At 42.4% G+C, this 25,009-nt stretch overlaps 1 protein-coding gene across 1 annotated transcript in view; it reads right to left on the reverse strand.

The window, feature by feature from the left end:
• RALGAPA2 (Ral GTPase activating protein catalytic subunit alpha 2) overlaps positions 1-25,009 on the reverse strand; it is a 322,478-nt gene that overhangs the window by 291,926 nt on the left and 5,543 nt on the right. Inside the window, 2 exon segments of the mRNA XM_043602994.1 lie at positions 1,613-1,693; positions 1,696-1,722. Of these exon segments, the coding sequence (XP_043458929.1) occupies positions 1,613-1,693; positions 1,696-1,722 (108 nt within the window).

The following is a 25,009-nucleotide window of genomic DNA, read 5'->3' on the forward strand; positions in this document are numbered from 1 at the left end:
ATCCCTGATTGTCACTTTCTCTGCAAAGAATTTCTTCCTTGGCAACAGCATGATTGCCCCCTCTTCTCCTAAGCTCCAGTCCCTATATTTTTACTGTCCAGCCAGAACCAACACCTGGGTGTCCCACAGGCACCTCAACTGAGACTTCCCAAAGCTACACTCATCCTCCTCCTTCCCAAACCTGGCTTCCCTCCAGGGTTCCCACTGCTGTCATGGAAGCTTACAAACCAGACTCAACATTCTGAAAGCATATATGTACCCCTATGCCTACTGCAGTATTACTTACAATAGCTAAGGTATGGAAGCAACCCAAGTGTCCATCAAAAGAGGATGCAGTGATGTGTGTGTGTGTGTGTGTGTGTGTGTGTGTGTATGTGTGTGTGTGTGTGTGTGTGTATTTTGCAACAACATGGATGTATCTAGAGAGTATAATGCTTAGCAAAGTAAGTCAGAGAAAGACAAACACCGTATGATTTCACTCATATGTGGAATCTAAAAAACAGAACAAATGAGTAAACAAGCAAATAAAAAGCAGTATCAAACTATAGATGCAGAGAACAAACTGATGGTTGCAAGAGGGGAGGTGGTGGAGGGAGAGATGTGCAAAATTGGTGAAGGGAAGTGGGAGGTACAGGCTTCCGGATGTGGAATGAGTAAGTCACAGGGATGAAAGGCATAGCATGATGAATACAGTCACTGGTACTATTAACAGTGCTGCACGGTGGCAGGTAGTAGCTACACTTGTGGTGAACCTAGCACAATGTATACACCTGAAACTCATATAATGTGTGTCAACTATACTCAAATAAAAAAAAAACACTTGTTTAATAAATAAATGAAACTGAGGTAGCAATAAGGGTGTTAACATGTAAGGATTTCCAAAATACATGAAAATAAACAAGGTGAAGATGGCAGCCAACACTTACTGAGCATATACTATGTGTCACACTCTGTCCTGAAATCCCAGATACATGTTAACCTGTTCAGTGCTGATAGGAAGTAAGCTGAGTCAGAGGGAGGTTGCCCAAGGAGAAACAGCTGGAAAGGTAGGGCCAGGATCCAAACCCAGGCTGGATCCCCAGACTACACTATCCTGTCACCTAAATAGAGAGCGGATTGTGCAGTGTGACTTCATTGGCTTGGTTTTTCAAAGAATATTTTATGTAAGTAGATATTGGTATAACCATAAACCGATATAACACATTAATAACATATACAGAAAGAAATACATGAAACTTTTAATAGTGGTTGCATGCAGAGCAGGACTGGGGGTCTAGGAAAAACATATGGCTCAATTTTCATTTCAAACCCTTTAATGGAATCTGAATTTTTTTATAACGTGCACATATTACTTTTATTTTTTCTTTTTAAGTAAATTATTCCTGTGGAACTCATGACTTCTGTGGGTTACTTCTTCCATTTTCCCTTTAGTCATCTGTTGTTCAAATAACAGCTGCATAAGTGAAAGCTCAAGGGAAACAAAGATGCTAACCACTGCAATCTCCCACCAACTTGTGGCTCACGACACATACAACCTTTTACACTTTATGGACATTAACAACAACAATGAAAAACTTTGTATATAAAAAAATTGTTTGGTAGAAATGCTTACCTTTTAATTTCAAACTATTTTCCAGTGTTATAAAATTTTCATAGAAGATGAAATATATCTGAGAATAGTTGGTCTCAAAAACTGCTTAAGATCACTTGCATCCACATTATCTGAAAAGAAAAAGTTTCCACAAGGAAAGGTTATGACGATAACCTTATACAACTATCAGATCTCACAACCTTTTCAGAAATGAAGGATAGTAAAAACTAGCTTTATTCCCCTATGAGACAAAACAGAACAACGAAAATAGTATCCCTATCCATTTGTTCTCCACTAAGAGACCTTAATAGGTCTGGGGCCCCTCCCCCACACACAGACCCTTGCAGGAGATTGATTCAAGGGCATCAGAGCCATGGTGGCACTGCACTCACAGACCAGCTAGAAGGCCAGCGATGAGTGCAGGTCTGGAGAGGAACAAGATTCCTTCATGTTGAGGGTAAGGAATAATTGTTCATACAGAGGACGTGGCTTTTGACATAGGCCATAAAGAGGGATGAGTTTGTACATGTGAAAAACAATTTTGCTGCCAGAGTCCAACATGGGCCAGTTTCTCCTCCCTCCCCACTGACCTGAGAGCAGCTCAGGAGAACTAGCAGATGTTCCTCAGCACACTGCCACTTGGGCCACTGGTTGCAGCCTTCTCTCTCACTCCCAGGTGACCCGTTCCACTCCTGCTTGGACACAGGGAGACCCACCATGTGTTCCTAGAGTTTCCCTTAGCAGTGTTTTCCCCTGTTGCACTAGTTCTGCTAAACCAGGGACTGCAGCTATATAGGAAGGTTATGCAGGGAGCTTAGCCCAATGACACGACAGCAGCAACGGAGCCACTTCTTCCGGAGGCCCAACTGTGCCTCCCAACTCTGGTCAGAGCAGTGATCCACTGTCGACACACCTGTGTATGTTTTCCTTGGCAAACAAGGTGCTTGTGCCATTCACCACAGGGTCCTGAACAAAGTGTTAGCTCTTAGGAAGAATACACCAGTAAATCTTGGGAAAATTAAAAACAGCTTCTTTAAATTCTGCAAGGATTATCCAAGATTGCTATTCAATCTATAACAAAGTGGATTCAGTTCCTTTTGGGGTCCTAATACTGTGAATATATGTGAACACATCCATTATGATGTTTAAGTTCTATAAATTTAGCACTAATGCTGGTGAATCTAAGGAGTTGTTGTACTCAGATAACTACATAATTCTGATATAGTTCTTCAAAATAATGCACATAAGGTGTTTGTAAAGTCATATGAGCTGTCAATTTCATACTGTATTTTCTGCCCCCCCCCCCCAAATAGCACAGAGCAGTGGAAGTTCCTAGTAACTAACAAATTTACCTATGTGAAAGCAGTAGCAATGACACTAGTATGATCATTCTTATACATGACATAATCTTTCCAAGGAACCCTTGAGTACCTTCCACAGAATGTGCAATTCCCAGAAAGGATTCTGTTCATTTTCACTCCAATACCAACTGCTGGCCGACCCACCACTAACTGTTCCCTCTGAAGCACACCTCACCCGCCAGCTCCTATTAGCACTCACTGGTAGCTGAAACATCCCGAGCCCACCTGGAGACTAGGTCAGTGCCTCTGCTATTGCCCCACAGGCTGGTTCTCCCCAAGTCATAAAACATATACTCTACTTAATTCCTGATGGAATCCCTCCTGATGGAATTCTTGACTTTATTTTGAAGGAATGACCTGTCTTTTCTGTTAGAGATACTACCAAATCTACAGACCCCCAGTCCATCCCACGCATCACTATGTCCCCTACATATAGCACCATATTTATTTAGTTCAATATTTTCTTGAATGAGTTAAATAAAAGAAATAGCCTATAACATACAATGATAGGATAATGACCATAACATGTAAACCATTATATCATATGCCTACAGGAAAGGAATGGCCTAACCCACTTTTAAATCCCTGGTACTATCAAGAGAGAGGTTTCACCCCTGTGCTGAGGACTCCAGATTTCACCCTGCAAGCTCTGCCCTCCAAGCCTGCTGCCAGCTGGGTTTCTCCACATGAGGGTCTACAAGGCTCCTGAAATCAAACATGTCCAAATAAAAGTATTGTTCTCCCCTCAAATTCTGTTCCTCCCTCAGGCCCCACCACCCACCCAGCTGCTTGTCATCCAGGTCCTTCTCACTCTTCACAGCACATCTCCGGTGTGTCAGCTCCACCTCTGTCATGCGCCAGCCCTGGGCACTTCTCGCCCTTCATGGCCCTGCCTAGTTTATGTCACCACGAATCCTCGCCTACCTGCAACATGCCCTCTGCCCAGAGTCTGGCTTCCACTTTTCCCCTCCACAGTCCATCCTCCACCATGCAGTCAGCAGAAAAACTTAACAATGTAAATCAAACCAGGCCATTCCTTTGCTCAAAACCTCCCAGTAGTGTCCAATCGTACTTAATAAAATCCAAACTCTTGACCATGGCCTATAAGGCCCTGCATGGTTTCCTCCATTCAATGCCAACTTCATTTCACACCACTCTGTCCTTCACACCCTACACTCCAGCCACAGAGGCTTCTTTCTATCCCCTAAACTTGTCAAACATGTTCTCCATTTGGGGAACCTCTAGTCTGCACTGCCCCCCCCCTCCCAGATCTCTATATGGTTCATTCACTCCCATCCTTCAGAACTGGGATCATACATTACCTCTTCAAAGAAATCTGAAAATGCCCCACATGTCATTCTTCACATGTCATCTTATCACCATGCCTTCTTCCTTCCCAAATTCTGCAATGGATAGATGCCTGACTGCTCACCAGTGAAGGGGCCTCAGACACAGAATGCCATTAGCAAGTGAGCTGTTACCCTGGCATTGAGGATGTGAGTGCACTAATGCAGCAAGGTGGCACAGCAAGGTACTGGGATCGATGACTCCCTCATCTTTCCTGGGTCCCCCTTGGTCTATCAGAGATACTCAAATAGAGCAACCTAAATAAAGAGGGTCCTAGTCAAGATTGAGGAACACTCATACAGACTGAGATCCTCTCATGAAGCCAAAAGTCCAGATAATAGCCACCTTCCTCCTCAGCCATTCATCATCACTTGAAGTACTCACTATCAAGACCATTAGATACCTTTAAGGTAACTTGATACACAAGGAAACTAAGAGCATTACATCTATAACATATTCAGTTTTATTTATGTGTGTGAGGACTCCTCACTGGCCTGGGAGTCCTCTTCACACGATTCCCCCCGCTACAGCACTTAAGATTAGTTGAAATTATCTCATTTATTCATTTACTTCTTCACTGACTGGCACTCAACTAGAATGTAAGCTGAATAAGGGCAGGAATCCCATTTGATTTGTTCATCGCTCTAGTTCCAGCCCCAGGAATTGAGCTTGGGACCCAGAAGGTACTCAATACATATTTGTTAAATAACTAAAAAAAAATAAGCACTAAATATGTTATATCTCTAATTCAATAGCTAGAAGAATTTACTTGTCTTATTGTTAAAAAGCAAGACTCATCAGATGAGTATTTATAAAGTAAGCCTAGATCTTGGAGAAGGAAACCACAGGTACTGGAATTTAGCATCCTGTAAAAAGGAACACAAGAAAGGGCTATATTTTTAAAGTTTATTTATGTATTTTGAAAGAGAGAGAGAGATCACACGAGCAGGGGAGGGGCAGAGAGAGAATACCAACCAGGCTCCCCACTGTCAGCATGGAGTCTGACATGGGACTCAAACCCACAAACCATGAGATCAAGACCTGAGCCAAAACCAAGAGTTGGATGCAGAACTGACTGAGCCACCCAGGTGCCTCAAGGAAGGGCTGCTTTTCAATACGACCAACTCCAAGAAGGATAGAGAGAAGGGGAAAGACTTTGTTCAGAAAAAATAAATGAACAACAACAACAAAAAAAAAACAACTATGACCAGAAACATCCGTTAGACAGACATTCATTCTTTACCCATTCATTCAAACATTACTGAGCCGGTACCCAGGCCGACCAGCCTTGAGACAAGTGCTAGGAAATTCAAAGAGAGTAAGATGCAGGGCTCTCAAGGGTACAGAAGTAAACAAACAAGTAAGGCAAAAGGCAGCATGACCAAAGCTAATGAAGAGCATCAAAGCAGGGAGTAGACAAGGCCACTTGAGGAGGTTGAGAATATTAATAATGCTATATATTCATGCTTTAAAAGACACTTTAAAGAATTTCATTTATTGACCCTCACCCATAACCCTGTGAGGTAGATGGGACAGGTGTGATCAAGATAAAGAAACCACAGGCTCTGGATCTTACATAACCTGCCCAAGGTAACACAGCCAATCAGGGATGTGGGCAGAACTCCTGTCCAGGTCTTCCAACTCCAATCTGAACCACACAGAGGCTTCAGAGACAAGAGGGAATAAATTAAAACTAGAAATCAGGTCAGGAATGTATAAAAATAATCATCACCTTGGGGATTTGCAGGAGAGCCAGATAAAAAAGAGCAGGAAGATAAGCAGACAGGTGAGAAATAATGGGAGTGAGTAGCACTGAAAATGGGAACAGCCAATTTCCCCAAGAAGGAGCCACAGCACTTCGGGTGACCAGTAAGGAAGGGTGCTGAACTATAGAGCTCAGGTGGTAGTGTGCTTTTGAGGTGATGATTTACAGTGTCTTTGGCACAGACATGAGCACACGGCCTAACGATAATAACAAAGCTCAGGGAAGTATGTTCAGACTAAACACAGAGAGGCAAGCAGCAGACAGCTTTACAGAGCTAGAGGGGTCATTTCTGAATTTTTAAAGAAATCCTTAATTTCTCATTCTCCTTTGCAACCAACCAAGAGCCAACAAACTGTTTCTATTATTTTCTCATTTTATCCCAAAAGTATTCTTCTATAATCCATACCAAAAGCTACCCCCTCCCACTCCTCTGTCCAGCTAAAACCTCTTGTTGACAATTCTTTCTCCCTATCTAGCTGAAAGGCAATAGCAAAGGTTGAGGTCAAAAACCTCCAGAGCAGACTGCCTGGGTAAAGTCCAGAAGCTATAGGACCTTGGATAAGTTATTAAGCACTCTCTGCCTCAATTTCAATCTCAGAAATGGGGTCAACAATGGTTCCTATATCACGGGACTGCTGTGGTGATAAAATGGGCATGTCAGAGTGTCAGTTGGCATTATATAAATGTTAATTGTTTTACAATTACTTAGCTCCTAACAAAGGCTATCTCACTAGGTGGGAATAACCAGCTTCATTTACCTGTGAAGCTATAAAACTCAATGACTCATGAAACTCATACACTTAATGAGACTGGCCCTTATTAAATGGCACTTGATTCCAATACAGCAATAAGCACTACCCATAAACAAACCTATGAAACCAATGGGATTATCCCTCCATTTCCTTCCACATATAATCCTTTTCAATACCATTTCTACTACTTTTTAATTGACAGGATCATAATAGAGCCTCACAAAAACCTGCTTCAGCAGACCAAAGGAAGGGGAAAAGATCGTTATCCCACTTGGGAGCCCCAATGGAAACCCTCAAATGGAACAAGGAGCTCAGTTCAGTTCCTCCCTAGGAAGGAATGACCCCCCCCCCACCCCAGTGCTTCCTACTCCTCCGTCCCTCCAGTGCCCCCTCCCAGAACTAAGAGTCTTCCAAGTCCTGCCTACACATCCAAGTGCAGAGGAAGATGGTATCATTTACCACGTTACTCAAATTCCCTAGACAATGGCACTGAAAGCATGATGCTCAAGATTACAGACTGTGATACAGACAAAGGGCAAATAAAAATTCAAGGTGAACTTCACAACTTAAATAAACATAATTTAGAAACTGAGAACAAGGAAAATAAACTAGTCAGATGCAAGATAGAAAACACTGACCAAGGATAAATGTCATTAGTGTTGCACTGTTACTTAAAGGCTCAACTGCCTTGGTACCTGTCCTCTTCCCTTCTTGTGGTAGTTTGTAAAAATGCCACAAATTATTCCTTACCTGAATCCACACCTTTGGATGGTGCACACTCACAATGATTTGGGGCTGATTTCCTGACTTGCTTTGGCCAACCAGTCATTAGAAATATGACCCGGTGGTGGCTAGAGAACCTCAGGTGGCCTCTGGTCAAGGGGCCAGAGGAAGTTCATGGAGCAGAGCTGGACCGACCCCACAGTGGAACCAACACCAAGCAACCAGCATCCAGAGGCAGAGCCAGACAATGCAGTTGGGTGAGGAAGAGAAATAGACACGTGTTGCCATAGGGCCCATGTAAACCGTGAGGTTTGGGATGGGCTGTTATTCAACATTATCATGAAAATGTTGATGGGGAGGAAGAAATTCATCACCAAGCAACTTCACTGGCCATGAGGGCCAGCAAGCCCATGAAGAGATGCCTCCAAGTATAACACATCTTCACTTCCATTAAAGAAGAAAAAGCAATAAAAAATGGAACTAAATAACAGAGGCTGCCCCTCTGTTATCAGAAGATAACAAACTTCTGTCAACAGTAATCTATGCTAACCAGGATGCAGGCAGGGACTCCTTTTCCTGACATTAGCAAGTAGGTTTTAGAACCTCCTGTGTATGCAGTACTATGCCAAGGGCAGGTAAATGACCCGGAGCTTCGTACCTCGTAAGGAGGTAAGATCTACACAATGAAGCCCTTTCAAGACTCAGCAAGTAATCAGGTCATAAGACAGCAGGTATGCTGACTGTGCCTCAATGGTAAATTAATGCTTTCATCATTATTATTATAGAGAAACACACATCTAAAAAATGCATCTATTTACAGACCTAAAAATATCCCTTATACTGATTATATACAAATACAAAATCCTGGTGTGAATTAAATGCTAAATCACATAGCAGATGAAAGGTTCAGCTCCAGTGCTTCAGGACTCTGAAACAAGATCTGGTCAAGGACGTGATGTGAAAAGTCTGGTGGAAAAGGATGAGTTGGCAGTTGGGCCTAGACATCCCCCAAAGTCAGCTTGCAAGTAAGGACACCTGGCCTGACACCCCACTCGCCCCACACCCCACCAGGCGAAGTTATTTCTAGAAGTTCTGCAATGTCTTGAGAACTGAAAGATCAAAGTCCATCTGCAAGCATACTTTTTCTAATGCCATAGAGAGTTCAAATTTCAGAAAAACTCTCTCAAGTGCCATGCTTTCAATCCACATCCACTTTTAGGTATAAACATCACTGGACATATTTGACATAAAATTATTCCTGGAGTCATCCAGAAGTTAAGCAATAATGTACTGAAAATAACCCTTACTCCACCCCACCCCACCCTTGCTCCTATACAATACCCAGCCCCTACTCCCCACCTCCCCACCACAAGCTGCTTGACACCAGACTCAACAAGAAGACAACCATTAGATTAGGCACACACCAGGGATGTCCTTTCTGGCAGTCCACCCTGGTTTCCATCTATGTCTGTAGAAATCCAAGCTTCCCACATGACCCACATCTCTGAATGTCACCTCTATATGGCTCTGGGAATCACCCAATCTCACCCCAGCTTCCTAACCACAGCTTTTATACTCCCTATATCCAATAAAGCTTACCAGATACCCCTCCTCCACCACATCTGTAAAGGTCTCCTTCCGTTCTAGCTCTACCTGAAATCTGGAGCCCCTTGAGGAGCCTGCTTCCCTGCAGACTATAAGATAAGCCTCCCATTCTCCTCCACCACCACTTACCACTTGGCCTAAAATGAGGTCAGTGTCCTCCCTGCAATATCCAGACCATTGCAGTGCTTCCCCTCACATACATGGATACTTCCTTGCTGCTCACACAACCAATCCACACACCAACTAGCCCACCCACCCAAGCTGCACAGACTGTTCCACTCACCCCAGCACACTCTCAGAAGATTTCAGAACCTGGATCACTCTTTCTCTTGTAACTAGCACTGATTTCAGCATTTACAGAGGTGATACCTGACCTTCTCACCCCTAATGAGACTCTCCTCCAGTCTGACTCTGGCTATGCATGCCCCCCCAACAGCCTAGACCCACTCATTGCTTGTCACCTCCCCACATCTGGGTTCTCCGTCTCAGTCCTTTCTCCTGCAGCCTGCCATTTCTTCTCATCCTGCTCACCCCTTCTAGAAACCTAATTCCAACAACTTTTCAACCCTACCGGGTCCTTGAACCCAATGACCCCACCATGCAGTCACTATCTATTCTCTGTCTCAAGTCTTCACTTCTTTTTTTCCCCCTGATTTGGTTTCCATAACCCATCTTTTTAATCAGCCTTTGCATTTACCCTTCATGCCTCCCCTTTTCCCTTTCCATATTCACTCAAAAGAACCCCAGTCTCAGTTTTGACCTCCTTAAATCAACTGAATGTATTTATATGAACACAGGCCATGTGCTACATATAAAAAAGGAGGATTTTTAAAATTGTTTTAAATACTGAATATATGTGAAAGAGTAAGTTTCATATATATGTAACTTGTGATATATAATAAAAAATGAACACTTTAAACCTAGTCACCCAACAAAGGATCCAAGCCAACCAGGCTTTTGCTCCACCATTCAAGCGAACCCCATTCACACTGTTAATCCAATTTTGAGTCCTCTCCAGGGCCAACAGTAAATACACACGTACTTCTATGCCCAAGCACCATCAGCCTGGCCCAAGAGAAGGAAAAGGCCACTAGAACCCTGGCATAGCTTCTAGAAGCATGCTGGGGCCTAAACTACATATTCTTATTTGCAGAAAATGACACAAACTCATCTTTCAGCTTTGCTGATAGTTTTGTTTCTTATATATGTTACAGCCATGTTGTATATACCACTTACACTGTAAAAATTTGTTTAAATTCTTCCCTAAAAATATATATGTATTCAAAATTTTATTATACTGGATGATTTACTTCCATAGATGTTCTCTACAGCATTTAATCTGAAAAGTAAAATTGGCCTATAGTGACACTGTTGGTTTCCCTCCAGCCCCCCATCCCAGTCACTTCCAATTTCCTCTTTCTGACAGAGCCTCTATTTGTTCAGGGCTCATCCTCCCCCACAAAGTCATGTCCTTCAGAGAGGCTGGCCTGTCCCCGGCCCCAGGACGCCAGACTTGATGCTGCTCAGCCAATTATGGTGCCAACATACCCCTTGCCAGTGATATGTTTAGGCTCCAGCCTGTGACCCAACACTAGTCAATAAGAAATGGGAAGCACTTGGATGGAGAGGTCTGGAAAAGATTCATTGTTTTTAAAGAGACACAAAGAAGTATTTCTTTTTTTCCTGCCTCTGGATGTTTCTATTTGGGTGCAATGCTTGTAATGGCTGCAGACATTTTGCCACCTTGAGGACAAACCTGCCACACTAAGGATACCAAGGATGGCAAGGCACGGAGGCAGAGAGAGTCTGGACTGTCAACACCACAGAACTGCTGAACTAGCTGACTCTCAGGCCACTCTGCCTTGGGACTGCTTTTACAGGAGGGGAAAAAAAATTCCTTATCATTTACATTTATATATGAGTTTTCTGTTACTTGCATCTGTTACTTGGATCCAAAAACATCCTTGTAAGTACTGAAATAAAATCTGACAGTTGAACAGGAAACAATTATTAGTATGATTGAAGAGGCTGGAAAAGATATCCATCCTACTTCATTTCCTAAGATGTATAATTTTCATTCCTTTATACCCATAAGGTAAACTAGATATAGAAAGCAAAATTCTTAGAAGTCAGGAAGCTATTAATACTTTGTTATCCAGGACTGATAGTCCCTGTGTAAAAGTAATTCTGTATAAAGATGTACCCCAATTACCTAGTGCTAAAGTTTTTAAAAGTAGAGCTATTTTATTTAAATATTTTAACATATGTTTCTCAACTGCAGGATTCTAAGACTTGGTTTTTAACTGATATGAAGTACCAACATAATAAAACATAAACATACACCAATGAATTACACTATTTAACCAAATGTGCGTTACACACATTTGAATATATCTTTTCCTTCAGTAGGAATCAAGTTTCATCAAACTTTTTAAGTCAGTGCAAAACTGCTTTTACTTTTCTTGATCTGAATTGGGACTAGCCTAAATTAGTCAAAACCACTCACCAGGGAGTTAGAGACAGAAATAAAACAGATAAAGCAGGAGCTAACTGGTAACCTCTACCTCTCCTCTAAGAACTAAGGAAGGAGAAAAGTGGTGATGAGGGCAGAGAGAACCATCTTACTTAAGTCTTCACTTCCTGATGTGGGATAATGTCCAAGGAGTTTTAAGTCCAAAATTTAGGATTAGACCATGCATAATGACTCTTCATGTAAAACTGTTTATGTATGTTGCACACCCAAGACAGACACACAGAGAGAGAGAAACAGAGAGAGGAGGATGCACATAAGCGAGACAGAACACAGAAAACATACTGACCAAAATTCTAACAATGGTCATCAGGAGACTGCAGAATCTGAAGAGCTTTTGCATACTTTGATTATTTTTTGCTTATCTGTATCATTCAAATGTTCATAATGAGTACATTAAATTTCATAACCAAAAAGTTATGCATGACACCATGGATGGAACTTGAAGGCTTCATGCTAAATGAAATAAGTCAAACAGAGGGAAAAAAATGTATCCAATGATCCTGCTTGTATGTGGAATCAAAAAAACAAAAAAACAAAAACTAGCCAAATTCATAGAAAAAGAGATCAGACTTGTGGTTACTAGAGAGGGGATGTGGGGGTGGGGTGGGGAATTAGAGAAAGGAAAAAATATATAAACCTATCTTTTATTTTGGGGGGGAAAAAGTTGCCATAATGTTTTGGAAAAAGATCTTTTTCAGATCTTTTTCAAAGTCTGACTATTTACCATAAAAAAAGAAAAGAACAACCCAGCAGGCATGACACCAGACCATAATGTTCTTCAAACGTGTCATACTTTCCAACTTTGAAGTACACTCAAGACCCACACAATATATAAAATAGTATCTTTTCCAAGACCAAAATGCCCCAAAACTGCAAGTAATTTAAATTTCCCCTGCTCAACACTGTAATGAAACTTATTCTGTAATAACATATACATTGTACATAATGCCTTGTAATGATCTAGTTCTTGAGGACTTTTGCTGTCTTTAAGGAAAGCTGTGGTTCTGTCATTTACCAAAAACTGTAGAAAAATAATAGAGCCAGGTAGGAAGAAATTATCTCTGCCCAGCCACTCAATAACTTGTACTGAGTAGGGACAAACAAATGTGTGACATCCCCAAATGGAAAAGGTGATGAAATTTCAAATCCGGATAAGGTTCATTTCTAAGACCTGGTAGTCTTAGTATACATTAAGTCATGTTTCTTCATTCTGTGTAAACCTGGAACTGACAAGCAACTACCAGAACAGAATTTCCATCTGTGCACACCTAGCAACAGCAGTTCGTAAAAATCACGTGTTTTCAATTAACACTGAGCTAGAGATCAAGGCTCCCTCAGGCCTTTCCATGAAGAAACACAATATAAAGTACAAATGGGGCCCTAACTTAGCCCGCATCTGAAATGGAGCCAACCACTGGCTTTTCTTGGCAATCATTTATAAAGATAAATTAATATTATACTGACAGATCAGCATTATCCTGTGCTCATTCTTTTTCAGCTGCTGGCAGATCTCCATTTTTTGTCAACATCAGGGGTACTCTCTAATGTATCTGCTCTGTGCCTCTTACTAGAATTTGGGGTAACACAGCAACCCTGCCTCCATACTGTTACAAGCTTGGGCTGCTGTGTGGGCCCCGTCACATGGCCCCACTGCAGTCTAGCTTCCCTGTCCCATGGACTGCAGTGTTCTTCTCACTACTCACTTGTGCAATAAGGCCAGACACAGACCACGTGTGCTCTACCTTCCTCAGAACCTGGGACTGCCCTGTCATGGCTTCCACAGCCACTCACTTTTCTTCCCCGGCACCACTTCTTTTTCTTACCTCTTCCTTTTTCTGTCTCTAGCCACTGCTCAGTATTGGGACAAAGGACAGGACTTCTAACAAAATGAGCCAAAAGAAAATAAAGCTTTCTACAAAGAAAGGTCTTAAAGGTCAACTCAGGTCATACCCCTGCTCTTACTTCCCATGGGGCTCTCCATTTTACCTTATAAGTCCTCCCTGAGACCTACAAGCCCCACCTGGTCCTACCCTTTCCTCCCCCACTCCCAACTCCTCCAACTCTATAGACTTCCACTAGATTCTCAAGCGTATTTATGACTTGGAGCATGCACACTTTCTGTGTGTGCAGATTCTCTCCAGGAATTACTGTTCCTTCTGGAACACTATTCCCAGAAATAATCACCAAGCTATGCTCTGCTTAACCCAGGTCTTGACTCTAAACCCCTCTTCAGAGAGGCCTTCCCTGACCCAGCTGTCTAGACCAACATACAAACATCCCTATCAAGCTTCATTTTCCTATAATCATTACTTGCAATTATATCATACATTTGCTTGTTATTTGTTTCTTATTCATCTCCCTTAATAGAATCTCATGAAACTGGAGCTTCATTTGGCAAATAGCAAGTCCTCAGTAACTATTTGTAGAAATGACCTAAAAACAAGGTATACTGTCTAACCTAGACAGAACTCAAGGGTGGTCAATCCATTTATTAGAACAGTAACCCTTACTTCCCTCAAATTAGATAAACCTTCAATTGTAACTCCCATAGTCTTAAGTAGAACTTACAGAATGTCATGTAAGGTTTTCTCAATGATCTAGGATTATTAACACAAAAGGCAATGCCCTTGTGACATACATGGGGATGAGCAGAAATATTAGCAGTATTATTTTCTGTGGGAATGTATCAGTATGCCTTTCCAGAACTATTCTCAGAAATATATGAGCCAGAATGAGACTCAGTCCTCAGGAAAAGGACAAATGATATACAGGCCAGCCAATCAGAGTACTCCATCTCCCTCACCCAGTGTTGGTACAGGAATGGGCACATGACTCAAGTAAAGCCAATCAGAGTGGTCTCAGGACCTGGCGCCCTACGGGAGGAGCCACTAGCTTTCGGGGACCATCTCTCTCGCACCTGGCAGAGTCAACCTAAGAATGAAGCAGAAGCACAGAAAACAAAGAAACAAACAAACATGGAACCAAGAGTGGAGAGGAGTTATTTTTCATCAAGGGAGAGTAAAAAAAGAGAGTGGACATGAGAATGAGTGAGTTCCCTGGACTCCACTCACCTCCCTGTCAACAGTCATACATACTTAAAGATAAACGTTCCCCTAGAGTAGTTGTATGTATCATTAAGTCCCCCTTTTCTCAAGTTAGTTTGAGTTTCTGCCACATGCAACCAAGAGCTCTGACTAGTATAAATATGTTCAACATATATAGTTGACCCTTGAACAGTGCAGGGATTGGGGGTATCTACTCACAGCATGTAACAAATTCTGACTCCCCAAACTTAACAGCCTGTTAACCAGAAGTCTCACTTCTGTTCATGTTATGAACAGAATTATGTTCATCTGTTCATGTTATGAACAGATAATTAACACACATTTCATATGTTGTATATATTAAATACCATGTTTTACAATAAAGGAAGATAGAGAAAATAAAATGTTACTAAGAAAATCATAAAGAAGAGAAAAGACATTTACAGTACTACTGCATAGTTATCGGAAAAACCCCACGTATAAGTGGACCGACGCAGTTGAAACCTGTTGTTAAGGGTCAACTGTACTACCATTCTGGTGGAGCAGAATAATTTTAAAAAGCAAAAAGATCCCCCAGCTAGTTACACACCCAGGTGGTTGTCAGGGGCTGAAGAGAAGAGGGAATAAGTGACTGCCTAATGGTTACAGGGTTTTCTGTTGAAATGATGAAAATGTCTGGACTAAATAGAGGTGTGATGATTGCACAGCACTGTAAGTGTCCTAAATGCCACTGAATTATTCACTTTCAAATGATTAATTTTATATTATGTGGAATTCACTTCAATAAACAAAATTTTAAACAAGAAAACAATGCTGCAATGCATTTCTTAATAGCCATTAAGTACATCATAATTTCTTACAAAAGGAAATTAAATCAAATGATATGTACATTTTTTTCATTCATTCAGCAGCTATTTATTGAGGACCTACTATGCACTAGGAAGAGGGCCAAGGGATATAGGGAGAACTAGGGAAGGAAGGGAATCAGGAATTCAGCCTGAGGCTGCCAAGTGAACCTGAAGACATCTATCCTCACTGCCTGAGTCCCAAAGAAGCCACACGTACCCCCAAACTCCCTCGTTTTGAAGTCCAAATATTCCTAACAATGAAAGGGGGCACTGGGCTTAAAAATGGACTTGAGTTTTTAGGATCTGACCACAGGTAGACAGGGGTCAGTAGTACCAGGAAAAGACCTGCAGTTTCCTATGTAGTCATGGTGGATCTGAGTCCGGGACCAGCTGCTTCCTAAGGCAGTACCTATGACTCTCTATCCCAAGCCTCCGTATGTTCATCTTTCAAATGTTATTGTGATTAAGAGAAAGCTCTGTCATCAGGCACACCTGAGGTGGAATCCTGACTTGGCTACCACAGGGCCACCAGCCTGTTTCTGTTACGGGGAATGTGTGTCTATAATTTTTCTGTAAAATGGGAACAACAGGCTACCAACCTCATTTAGTACTGGGAGGGCAAGCACTATGGGGAAAACTAAAGGGGTAGGAAGGGGACAGAGAGGGAAGAAGAGTCTAAAGGCCCCCATCTGGCATAAAGTCCTGCCCTAAGTCTTATCTATTCATGTTTTAATCTTCTCTTTTACTGTCATAAAATATGCATACTATTCAAGTACTTTCCCCTCTCTAGGTCTCAGTCTCCTCCATTTAAAAAGTGAAGGGTTGGCCTAGAAGAAATTTGTTGCTTAGCCTCTATTCAAATGCAGCTGACTGTAACATTGGAGGGTTTTCTGTACTTCTCTTGAGTGTGACTTAGCAGCAGTTTTTTATTTGCAGAGCATTTTAACAGTCAGTCATCACGGAGCAATATCCAGGTACACATTTTATCAGGAAGGTAAAAGGAGGGGTGGGCAGGAGACACAGGCTGCAGCCAGGAGGGGACAGACCGGGCATGGTGCACAGCATGGCAGGAGCTGCAGAGGCTGCTTTCCAACTCAAGCACCAAAGAAGCCTATTGTATGGCTCCCACTGTATCTAGAAGTCTCGTTAAGTTTGTTTTACAAGTCTTTTTTGACAAGTGAGGCCTTTAAAACATGTTTCCTCATTGTGCAGAGGGTGAAGTTCAATCCAAACATTTGTCTACAGAAGAAACTGGGAGGATCCGACTGCCAGGGGACCATCATAAACTCCACTCACACCCGGGGGCCCCAGGAAGGAGTGCTTCTTCAGGAGGCCCTGATGGTGGTTCTGCTCTTTTCTCCAAATGTAATTGCTTTTGCCTCCTGAATTTAATAGAGGTTCCAAAATTGATTGCTGATTTAGAGCATCTCACAGCGTTATGTTGAATAGTCAAGATAATGCACTGAAAATAACTGGCACAATGGTTTGGTGCAATGGTTAACAATGTCCGTTTCAGTAGGCAGGTGTACTTGCCCTGAAGGGTAGTAGCAGCTGGCTCTGAGGATGTCTTCAAGACCACAAGTCTCAGGAAGATGGAGATGGAAGTCTGCAGCTGGGCAGAGTTTGAGGCATTTTGGCCAAGCAGCAGATGCCAGCCAAGGCCAAGGAATAGGTAGCAATTGGCACATGAGACTCCTGCCATAGCAGAAACCTGTAAATTTGACTGCAGCAACATCAGCCTTGTGCATCTTTAGGCATAAACCTGCTGGGTAGACATGGTCAGTTAGATGTCTGGGCTTTAGTGCAGCCATGAATATAAGGCCAAATAGTCTGTGTCCTTCCCCTTCTTCTTGTGATGATGTGAGGCAAAAAGATGCCCATGTGATGACACAGGTGAGATGGATGACACAGGCATTGTGATGTCAGGTCACTGAAGGCTACTACTGACCATCTGATGATTCATCACATGGAGGCGCATCTGCTTCCTGACCACGGATGACGTGGTTATTGAAACTGTGGAACGCAAAACCGCAGACAGAGGGAAGACTATGGGCTCCTGGGTGGCTCAGTTGGTTGAGCGTCCAACTTCTGCTCAGGTCATGATCTCCTGGTCCTGCATTGGGCTTGCCGCAGCTTCTGATCCTCGGTTCCCCTCTCGCTCTGCCCCTCCCCCACTCACTCTCTGTCTCTAGCTGCCTTTCCCTAGACTTCAACCTTCATCTATCCTTAGGGGAAGGAATAAAGGCCAGTAGGTAATCTTGAAAAATCTGGAATCAGATTACTGCATTTAAAACCTGACTTCACCGCTCACACTGGTCTTGTGATCTCAAGCAAGTGTCTTAATATTTCTGGTCCTCAGTTTTCCCACTTTTGGATGGGTGTGGAGGTCTAAGCCTGGGGCACTTGGTTGGCTCAGTTGGAAGACTGTGTAACTCTTGATCTCAGGGTCATGAGTTTGAGCTCCATGTTGGGTGTAAAGATTACTTAAAAAAAAAGAAATAGGGGCGCCTGGGTGGCTCAGTCAAGCATCCAACTCTTGATTTCGGCTAAGGTTCTTGATTTCATGGTTCTGTGCATTTGAGCCCTGAGTCAGGCTCTGCTCAAATGATTTGTACATTTTTAAGACCACTGGCATATTCCAACAAATTACTTTTCAGAAAGATCATACCAAATTATAGTCCTGTCAAAGGTGTGTTGGAACCAGGAGAAATCATTCAGGGAAACACACACACACACACACACACACACACACACACCAGCAACTTTGCTAAAATAATAGGTAAATACATTTTAATTTATAAGTTTATATATTCTGGGGCCCTGGGTGGCTCGGTTGGTTGAGCGTCCAACTTTGGCTCAGGTCATGATCTCACAGTTTGTGAGTTCCAGCCCTGCACTAGGCCCGCTTCTGTCAGTGCAGATACTGCTTCAGATCCTCTGTCCCCATTTTCTCTGCCCTTCCCAGGCTCATGCACACTCCCTCCCTCTCTCTCTCTCTCAAAAATAAATAAACATTTATGTTTATATATTCTAGATAACTGAAGAGTGGCATATAAAACAATGGGTCTTGTCATTTCTTCATCTGTGACATACATACATACATTTTAAACATTATAATTTTTCCTGTTGATATGTAGGAACTCTCTGTGTATTGACGACATTGAGGATATAACTATATCCTCTAAGGTTTAAATATTTGTCCAGTTCATTATTTACTTTTTACTTCAGTTAAAAGTGATGTGGATGTGTCCGTGTATATATTTATTTTAGGAGCAGGAAGAGAGGAACTGAACCCTTCTCTCAAACATAAACAGCTGTAATATGATACACACACATCACACACACTAGGTGATGCTTTTACATCTACCTAAGACTTGAGCATAAGCTCTACTACATCAAGCCTAACTAACCCAAACACATCTCCACCTTATCAGATATAAAGTCCATGGGAAAGAGAAGTCTACATTGTTTGCACCAGAAATGTGACCAGACAGAAAACACATCAATCTCTTTAAAAAGTTGCAAAGAAACAACATGTCATCTGTTCCCCTCTCTTCCATGCAGTCTTGAAAATACTATCAAAGATTTCATTGAAAGAATTTTCACTAGTTATACCAGGTCCATTTTTGGGATAGTGACTCAGTTTTGGTTTTTACAAATTTACAATAGTGTAAATTGTAAAATTTTAAAATAGTGTCTCTCAAATTGTTTCCAAGAAAGAATATCTAGGGTACTTGCCTAAGCCTTCCCCAAGCCCATCCTTACCAACAGCCTCCTTGTCCTGCTGCCCTCCACCCCCAAACTCTTTTCCCAACCTCTTCTCCCTTTAGTCCACACAAACAGTCCTTTCTTACAGCTGTTCCCCCTTGGGATCAGAGGGGAGGGTCTGATAATGAGTGCATGTACACGAGGGAGAAGGTTAGGGGACTCTCTCAGGAGACCTTAATTCATGGTCTCAAATAATTAATTTTTTTAATGTTTATTTACTTTTGAGAGACAGAATGTGAGCAGGGAGGGGCACATAGACAAGAGGAGACAGAGAATCCAAAGCAGACTCCAGACTCCAAGCTGTCAGCACAGAGCTGGACACGAGGCTCGAACCCACAAACTGTGAGATCATGACCTGAGCTGAAGTAGGACGCTTAACCAACTGAGCCATCCAGGCGCCCCTTGAATCATTACTTTAATGATGAAAACATCTGGCTTGTGAAAACAATCTTTGGGTCAGGAAGGCTTTTAGGAATTTTTCAAAACATCCACACAGGTGGCTGCTACTCCCCCACAGACTTACATCCATCTATGTGGGAAATCACATTTTTTTTTCAATAGTTATTTATTCTAGATTTGGACTGCAAGCTCTGGTATCCCCAATGCTGTGTATAATGCCTGACACATGTTGTGTCTAGATAAAAAATAACTGTTAAATGGACAAGGGGACTCTGGAGCCCAGCTGCCTGGGATCAAATCCTAACTCTGTCATTTATCAGCTGTGTAAACTTGGACAAGATTCTTAACCTTTCTGTGTCTCATCTGTAAACTGAGGATGATAATATTACCTATCCCACTTGGGAGGACTGCATGAGTTAATGCATGTGAAAGTATTTCTGGCAGTGTGTGGCACATGGAAAGTGCTGATTAAATGCTAATTATTATGACTATAAATAAGGAAGTATGTTACCAAAAGGAATCAGCATGAACAAGAAGCTCTTCATGTTCTCAATGTATTTATCATCTAGTAGGTGAGATCTGGCAGAACACAACTAAGTACAATAGGCAAGCAACGCCAATGAGAGGTCCCAAGTGCTATGGGAATTCTGAGAAAAGATCATTTCGGGACAGAGGGACAAAGAAAGTTTACGTGGAAGATGTAGTGTGCTCATGCTGTTTCCTGGAAGGGTTTTACATGGTAGGATGGGCAACACCTTCTGGGGAAAGGGATGGTATGTCAGTTGGGGCTCCCTAAGAAATAGACACCAAGATAGGATTACACCTGCAGGAGATTGATCGGGGGAACTGTCTGTGAAGGGGCAAGACCTGAGAAGGCAAGGAGAGGCTTCACCACAGTGAAGGTCTGACCCCTGCAAAGGAGAGGGGAAAGAAAGAGGGCTGGGGAGGAAGAGTCTCAGATCCAACTCAGTTGTGAGAAGGTCTTGACCACACCAATGGGGAGTCCTCAAGTCAAGGCCACTCTTCAGAGGCATCTGGGTCTTGCAGGAATTAACCACATTAGTAATCTCTTGCTCAGTAATTGCAAGTAGCCCAAGAGAAGCTCAGCTTTGGCTGAAATGTTGTGGTGAATCCAGAAGGCAGCAGCTAGATATCAAGTCAGTCATGCTGCCCCCAGTAGGGATATGAGTGGTGCATTCTCATAGTTGCCACAACTGGGCACAAGAAACGTCATTAGTACCTTTGTGTCCTTGAAACCATGGTTGAGTTTCAGTGAATATGTGCCATCACTTAAAATCAAATGCAAGACAATATCAAAGGGCTCTTTATCTTTTTAAACTAAACCACATTTACAAGAGCAAAATTACGTATCTACAGTTAAAAATTAGAAATACTTTTAAAGTATCTTTCAGATGTGGTTTCAGTTTCTAAAAGAAGACACAAAACTGGTTATGAAATATCTCTTCTGTAAAAATCACAGTTAAAAACTTGAATTGGGCATTCAGAACATACTCAGAAACAAAGCTCGACTAAGAATCTAGAAGGTAAATCCTTTCTGAACTGGTTGCTTAAGGAAGCATATTGATCCAATGAGAATGTGAGAAAACATTTTGCAAAGGCGTAAGGTGCCACATGAATATGGGATATCAGTGCAATCAAGTTACATCTTGTGTAAGGTTAAGTCACATTAAGGCAAAAATGGAGATCAAAATTGCACCTGACAGGTCAGATGGTCCCGCAGTAAGAGGTGTGAGGGAAAGACGACCACTGAGAACACAGTATGCCCCTGGTCTTGCCTAATGCTGCTCTGGGGTACATGGTCACCGAGCAGAAGGGCAGGCAACATCTGCACTATACACACAGACACACACACACACACACACACACACACACACACACTTCCCCATTTGTGGCCAAGCATTTAATACAGAAGTTAAATATATTTATGAGATGACTCCACAGAAGAATAAGAACAGCAATCTTACAGATTACAATATTTCCTTTATTTAAGGGGATACATGGCACAGGAAAGGGAAGAAGACATCCTCAATTCCTATCACTACACCAGCAAGGAAACTAACTCAGCAGTTGACACTACCTCTTACTTTCCCAGAGAAAACAAAAGCCATGGCGTGAGAGCTCCCACTGCAGACCATACTTTACTCCATTTTTACCCCCTTTCTCTCCACAGTTTCTTCAATTTTACTCTTTTATTAGTTCCTTCTCCTACATACATAAGCTCAACTTTGCTCAGCTCTTAAAAAATATAAGAAGCATATCTACACATATGTACCCACCCACCCATCTCTGATCTGGGACTTCCCCCTCTCATTCAGGCATATTAATCTGTATTCTTTCCATTTCAAGACCCAGAAATATGACTCAAACTAGCTAAGCAAAAACAGGGTGTTACTACCACCTGCAGCTGAGAAGTTCAGGGGTGGAGATAGCAGACATGGCTGAACCTCTCACTCAACAGGGTCCAGTGGGCTCTTCTTGCCCTCCATGTCTCTGCCCTGCTTCTCTCTGAGTATGAATTCAATTTGAGGCAGGTGCCCTCGACACTGGGGAAAGATGAACACTAGCAGCCCATGCTACACCCTCATGGTTTGCAATCCAAAAGGATGGGAGCTCTCACTCTCCCGGCACCCGTGTTCCAAATCTCAGAAAGACTGAGACTCCCAGGCCATCCATCAAGGGGACACATCGGGTTTGGCTCCTATCCTATACTCAAGTCTTCCTGGTTCCCAACATCTACCCACACCACAGGATAAAAGCCACTGTACTTAACTCCATGTGGCCACACCATTACCCTCACACAAGTCCCTCCCTCTGCAGTCCCCTTGTCCCCAACTTCTCCTCCTGGGAAACCCTGTATTTGTTATTCTGAACCCACCTCAGACCTCATCTCCCTCAGGAAGCACTGGCGACCTCTCCAAGGCCAAGAGGCCTTTTTGCTGTGCCTCTTCTGCACCTTGTGTGGCCACCTCTGCAGCTTTACCCGCTCTATAGAGGCACTAACTCCTTCATGCCAAATGTAGTTGTTTATGTGTCTGCGTCTCCTATTAAACCGTTAAGTTCTGGGCTTGTGCCTTATTGACCTCTGAATACACAGCCCTCCCAAGCAGACAGACAGATACATACACATCCTTACTCATTCACACTTTTGAAAAAATGTCTGTGGAGCTGAAATTTTTTAAAATTCCAAAGACAAGATAGATCTTTACTACATTTATATATTATTCTTAATTTTACAGTACAATAACTTATATCCCTCCTTTAAAGGATGATTTTAAAATCTGGGGCACCTGGGTGGCTCAGTCACTTAAGCATCTCACTTCGGCTTAGGTCATGATCTCATGGTTCATGGCTTTGACCCCCCCCCCCCCATTGGGTTCTGTGCTGACAGCTTAGAGCGTGGAGCCTGCTTCAGATTCTGTGTCTCCCTCTCCCTCTGCCCCTCCCCTGCTTGTGCTCTGTCTCTCAATAATAAATAAATGTTAAAAACATTTTTTTTAATAAAAAAGAATAATTTTAAAATTTAAATTGATGGGCACCTGGGTGGCTGAGTCAGTTGAGCGTCCTACTTTTGATTTTGTCTCAGTCTATGTTGGGCTCCACGAAGAGCCTGCTTGGGATTCTCCCTCCGTTTCTCTCTGCCCCTATCCCGCTCGCATGTGCAAGCACACTCTCTCCCTCTCTGTCTCTTAAAATAAACATCTTTTAAAAATTTAAATGGAATGAATTTGCTATTTTGAAAGTGAATTTTTTTAAATAAACAATTCTCTACAGTTTTATGTATGGAAAGATAAGTACTCTAAACAGCTAGTAAAAGTATTCATACCCAATTGCCAGTAACGCAATTACAAAAAAATAAAAATAAAAATAATAAAAGTTTACATCAAAATATTCTAGGCTTATCAATGATCTCTCTTCCTGGAAGTGGTCCCAAACAAAACATCTGAGCTCAATCAGACTCTTATCCTAGGTTCTTCCTTCTCACATCAGAACTACAGACATCCTCGGGGCACATGGGTGGCTCAGTCGGTTAAGCGTCCGACTTGGGCTCAGGTCATGATCTCACAGTTCGTGGGTTCGAGCCCCGCGTCGGGCTCTGTGCTGACAGCTCAGAGCCTGGAGCCTGCTTTGGATTCTGTGACTCCCTCTCTCTCTGCCCCTCCCCCACTCGCACTCTGTCTCCCTCTCTCTCAAAAATGAATAAATGTTAAAAAAATTAAAAAAAAAAAAAAGAAGAAAAAGTACAGACATCCTCAAGCCCTAGAGGCAGGGATCGGTATATCTGCATTTCACGTATGTGTCTAAAGTTCATTTTATATTCCAGAGGATACAGATACTAACAGATACTAACATTTTAATGTTAGTAATTGATAAAAAATTAGCAAAGGGAGCATATGGCAAAATGACTTTGCTTTAAACAAGGTTAAATGAGAGAGACCACACTAAGACTGGCTGAAGAGCCTGAAATTACACCTCCGACTTTGCTCTGGTTGTAGTGTCCTTTGGCAGTAATGTCCATGCAATATTGTACCACCTGTTAGGCCTGCCAAGGGCACAGAGAGGCCAATGAACAGAAAAACACAAAAGGAGTCTCTTTATTTTCTGCCATGCTGAAATCAAATACAGCCTCAAGTCTCCCTAGAAGAATCTAGTAAAACAGAAGAAAGCAGCACAAGTCAAAGCAACATTTTGGGGGGAAATGCAAAAACCCTTGGGCTTTTGTTTTTATGTTAACATTCACTGTGGTGGGTAAATATATTATCTGATATGTAAATATACTTCTGAGTCAGGTAACTAGCAGAGGCATAAAATGGGCTCCATAATCAGGAATCCTGGCTCTGCTACTTATGGACGGGGTGCTAACAGACAAGTAGTTAAGCGCACTGAGCCTTGGTTCCCTCATCTATAGGTTGAGAGTAAGAGCCTCCTACCTTCATCAGAGGTTGTGGGAAGATTCGATGGAACCATGATGACGATAGACAACCACATCGTAGCTTTTATCCTCTTATTAAGCTCCAGACCCCATGTCCAACAACCTCCCAGACATTTCCATTTGGATCTTGCCTTTTACTCAGACTCAACACCCATAACACCAAACTCATCTTCCCCTATCATCAGCCAGGATTTCCTCCCAACTCCTCTGGTCCTATCCCTGACACTCTTACTCTCCAAAATGCCTACCGCCAATTATCAAATTACACAAATGTGTTTATTGCTTGTCAGACAACAGTGGAAATGGTAGTCTCAATCCTTGC

This window comes from Prionailurus bengalensis, chromosome A3, assembly GCF_016509475.1.
Source record: "Prionailurus bengalensis isolate Pbe53 chromosome A3, Fcat_Pben_1.1_paternal_pri, whole genome shotgun sequence".
In the NCBI taxonomy this organism is placed as follows: Eukaryota; Metazoa; Chordata; class Mammalia; order Carnivora; family Felidae; genus Prionailurus; species Prionailurus bengalensis.